This window comes from Arabidopsis lyrata (assembly GCF_000004255.2).
Source record: "Arabidopsis lyrata subsp. lyrata unplaced genomic scaffold ARALYscaffold_3, whole genome shotgun sequence".
Classification (NCBI taxonomy): domain Eukaryota; kingdom Viridiplantae; phylum Streptophyta; class Magnoliopsida; order Brassicales; family Brassicaceae; genus Arabidopsis; species Arabidopsis lyrata.
The window spans coordinates 12,652,161-12,657,109 of NW_003302553.1; the positions used below are offsets into that span (position 1 = coordinate 12,652,161).

The window sequence follows — 4,949 nt, forward strand, 5'->3', positions numbered from 1 at the left end:
TTCTTCTTCTTCGGAGAAATCTTACGGCGTTGTTCTTCTTCATATAACATTACCGCCGCATCAACCAGTACAAAGAAATTCGACCACAGGTTCTTCCCTGAAGCCGTGAGATGATCGTAATCGTGATACATAATATTCATTGTGAATTTGTGATAGAACCGAATGAGCAAAAACGTGAGGCACAAGGAAATCAGAGAGACAGAGAGAAACTGAGAGAAAATGAGAATGAGAGAGTCTCTATTGCTTTAAATAATACTTGCGCTATCTGCTAAGTGCTTACATTAAAAGTTAGGGTTTCCTTTTTTCTTTGAGTTTAGTAGTTTAATTACTGTGATTAGTAACTAATTATAGCCGTTACGTTGTTTGATTTCCTTTTCCTTAATATGGATTAGCTAACCTTATAATTACGATTTAGTCCCTGTGTCGGTGTTTCCTTTTTTCGATTGAGAACTGAGAAGAAGTAAATTTGCCTTTTTTCGTCAGGTTTACTTAGTTAACTATACAGTTTGATTGGTTTACATTTTTTTTTTCTTCCTTCTTAAAAATAGAAATAAATCTATAAATTTAAGTTTATTTGAAATAATATTCTATGAGATTTTCAATATTATCTTTACATTTTATTAATTTTTCTAGTTCTATGTAGATATTTTAATGTCTTATCAATCTTATGACGAAGAATGTTATCAAACTAAACTAGCTTAAGGATCTATTTCTCAAGGAGCAGCAATCTACCGCAATGTATATTTAGTCTATTTGGTGAACAATTATTGGATTTAGGGTGAACCTTTTTACTCACTTTCTCTTTTTTAACTAATCATAATATGTCATTTAATATAAAAGTTAAACTCATCTAATTGTAAAATCGAATCTCTGATCACTCTTTATAAAATCGAACAATCAAATAACCATATTTAATTGTAAAATTTAAATTCTAACAAATTTTTATAATTCCGAACGGACAAATAATATCGTTTAATTGTAAAATCATTTCGTTTATAAATTCAAACCGATATATAACCTCATCTAGTTGTATAGATTTTTCTATTTCAAACAAATCAATATTCCAAATGATGCATGACTAGATTTTGCGATAAAAAGATATAGTATTCTTTTTAGAACCGTTCATAGCCATCATATATTTATATATTAAATCGGCTCATTATTTTTTAAAAATGCTGTTAATTCTGCTCGAAAAATCCTATACTATTATTTGGGGAGTACACTTTATAAGATACCCTAAACTAACCTTCTCTTTTGTAAAAATTTACTTAAGAATGCCATTAGAAATAAAATTTTATAGAGTAAATTAATTCAACTCATTAAGGATAAACAAGTCAAATACTATTTTATGCAATTTAATTATAAAAACGAAAATCTATTATTAATTTCTTTAAAAAGAATGACCAATCAAAATGAACATATAAGATTTGATATCGAACTTACCATATTAATTTGTTATTAATCATTATACTTCACCTCTCATCTTTATATGATTCTATTTCTATAATTAAATAAATCATTATATCATCTATATAATAAAAAAAAAAAAGTAAATTTTTTTCCGCATATACCAAGATTTGAATTTTTATAAACGAATATAAATTATTCAATGTATGAAAGAACAAATTTAACGGGTCAAAAATTCATATTTGAGTAATATATTCCTTTTTTTTAAATATCATCAATACTTAATAGATCAAAAATTTATGAAGTATAAATACTCTAATTTTATTTTTTGAAACAAATATTTATAATAGGCGGCGGGTTGAATATAATATATTATATAATGAAATGAGTTATGATCCTTATAACTATTTGAATATTATATTTAATTTCATATCATTTTTTTTTAAAATTCATAATTTTACATAGTACAATAAAAATTTTTAAAGATTTTAATTTGGAACATTTTAAAAAAGTTTAATTTAATATATTAAAGAATATCATAAATATTTAATAGATTAAAATGATAAAAAATTATAAATACATTAATTTGATTTTCTAAAAAGATATGTTTAAAATATTTATAGTAGGCGGCATTTAACATGTAATGTATCATTTGGTAAAAAGTTATGATCCTTATAACAGACGGCATTTTAAGATTTTATGATGAGATGGGTTAAATAAGGTTTGACACTTCTAAATGTTTGAAAATTTGATTCTGCAAGCAATTTTGAAAATAATAAATAATAGATTGTGCCGCAATATTTTCATAGGGATTGTAAAATGAAAATATAGACTCCACACACGGATTGAATTTGATATTATTATATACCAAATATATGTTCATAACATATTTGATTATGTGAATAATTGGTAAATCCCGTAATTAGCTCAAACAAATCTCTATTTCAACAACAAATGAATCAGAATTTGAAAAAATAATTTCCTAAATTAATTCAAAATAATAGCTAATTTTCTTAAGTAATTCAAAATAATCTACGTTTTAGATGCGATTCATTTATGATATTTTAATTTTTGATCTAACTAAATTATATGCACTCTCATTTTGTGGTTGTTAACATAAATTAACTCATTGTTCAAACAATATTAATTTTTTAAAAAAATAATCTTATTTTCCGTTTTCATATCTTAAAAAAAATATCCATAATTGAATACTATAGAAAAAGGAAAATATATTCATTCTAATATTATATATAGGGATTGACAAAAAAAATATTATTTTTTCACTTACTATTATAATATATCACAATTTTATTTTAAAACATAAAATTTATAAATTTTGTAATAAATGAAATTCAACCCGTACTGTAGTACGGGTGATGATCTAGTACTACTATATTAGGGAAGCGGTAGCAGGTTTGATTCCCAAGAGAAGAATTTTTTTTTTCAACCTTTTTCAAGAGAAAATCAGCAAAAAAAGTTTTTTGCTTATAACCACCAAAATATTAGGTAGGGATGTCAAATGGGCTTCGTGACGATGGCCAAGACCAGTCCAAATTATAATAGTGCGGATTTGGTCACGCCTAAATTTGCCTAAATTCAAAACGGTCAATATAGATTAGAAGCTCATTTAGTCCACAAACAAATGGGCCGAATCCATCTGGACATGCCCCGTCCAATAAACCTTAAAAATTAGGGTTACTAATTTGGAGATTTTTTTTTTCTTTATTTCTTTAAAAATTAGGATTTACAATGACATTTTTACTCCAAAAAATATTTATACAGTTTTGGCGGAAAAATGTGATTTTAGGATTTGGCGGAAAAATTCAATTCTTCGATTTTGAGAGAAAATATGCTTTTGCGGTTTTGGCGGAAAATATAAAATTATATTATTTGGGCTCCATGGACTATCCAGTTGGTCATGATCTTATTTGGGCTTGGTCTTAATTAGACACGATCCTATTTGAACTTATATTATCATTGTCCTATCTGATCTTGGTCTCATTTACACATATCCATTTGGACCTGGACAGTCCAATTGACATCCTAATGTCAGGGACGGCTCTGATTCTTTTCACTGCAAGTCCTTTGCTTCTATTAAGCAGTACATACGTGTTTGGTTAACGATTAGTTAATAAATAAATCGGTTGCCAACAAAAATGAAAAAGCATTTAATTGTATTCTATAAGAAAAAAAAGTGCATATAAGATTTCATTACGAAAATAAAAGCATGAAACTGATTATGCGATGATGTTAGCAATGACATAGCACTCAAAATGATGTTAGCAATGACATCGCACATACACAAAAATGTCTGTACTTTCAATATAAAAGGCAAAACAAAAATACAATAACGTTGTTATTTATTTGTTTTCGTTCATAATGTTGAAGTAATTAGCTAAATCCAATTGTTTTTAAGTTATAAATTTTTTTTTTGGAAAGTTATTAAATTTTTAATCATTAGAGAGTTAGGCTAATTATATTTGTCTTAGACGTTTTTTAACCAAAATGTAGAAAAGTTAGCCATATTTGTTTTTGTAAAACTAAGTTTTGTAAATTAGCCTAACCAGTTATGAACTTAATCACCACAGTTACTAGTAATAATCCTATTATATATATACTAATTTAACCTCATTCACCAAATTTACCAATAATACTGTTTATCACGATGACACTTTTGGGTGGCTATTTTATCCATCTGATTCTTATTTCCACTCTAAAGAAGTATAGTGTCCAACGTTACCGTCTCCACCACTACCACCATTCTCCCATTTCTCTTATACATTATTAGGTACACTTTTAATAAACAAAGCTTCTTACTCTATTTTTCTATATAAGGCGTGAGTTCTCCACAAGCCTCCTCATCAATCAAAATCAAGTAAGCATCACTACTTAGTACTAGTTCCAAACCATGGCTTCCAACGTTCAGCTTTCAGAAACAAGCAGCCCAAGGAGTCAGAAAAACTGTCCGAGAGTAGAGAAGGAGGAAGTGGACTACATGCAGAGAGCTCAGTGGCTAAGAGCTGCCTTGCTCGGAGCCAACGATGGTCTGGTCACAGTTGCTTCGCTAATGATGGGTGTTGGTTCTATCAAAGAAGACGTCAAAGCAATGCTTCTTGTTGGTTTTGCCGGCCTTGTAGCGGGTGCTTGTAGTATGGCTATTGGAGAGTTTGTGTCTGTATGCACCCAAAGGGATATTGAAACTGCGCAGATGAAGAGAGCTATTGAGAATAAGACATCATTATCAGAAATCGACGAACAAGAGGAGGTAATATAGTGTCTAAACACTAAACATTATACTCACATTAAAAAAAAAAGTAAGTTTGTCACTAGATATTTGCTACACCAACCTGTCACTTTTTTTTTTTTTTTGAATGAAAATCTGTCACTATTTTAGTGATCACATTAACAAAATTTCCTTACTAGTTAGCATTGTAGGCTCTTGGATTTTCAGCTCATATATATTTTAAAAATATATACTTCATATTTTATGAAAAAGTAAAAAGTAAGTTTTCTCTGTTTTAACATTGTGACTTTTTTGGTGT

At 28.0% G+C, this 4,949-nt stretch overlaps 1 protein-coding gene across 1 annotated transcript in view; it reads left to right on the top strand.

Annotated features, from left to right (window-relative positions):
* Positions 1-4,267: 4,267 nt before the first annotated feature.
* Positions 4,268-4,949, top strand: part of LOC9319655 (vacuolar iron transporter homolog 2.1) — a 1,842-nt gene continuing 1,160 nt past the window's right edge. Inside the window, exon 1 of the mRNA XM_021033029.1 lies at positions 4,268-4,672. Within this exon, the coding sequence (XP_020888688.1) occupies positions 4,316-4,672 (357 nt within the window). The 5' untranslated portion in view covers positions 4,268-4,315. The remainder of the gene's footprint in view (positions 4,673-4,949) is intronic.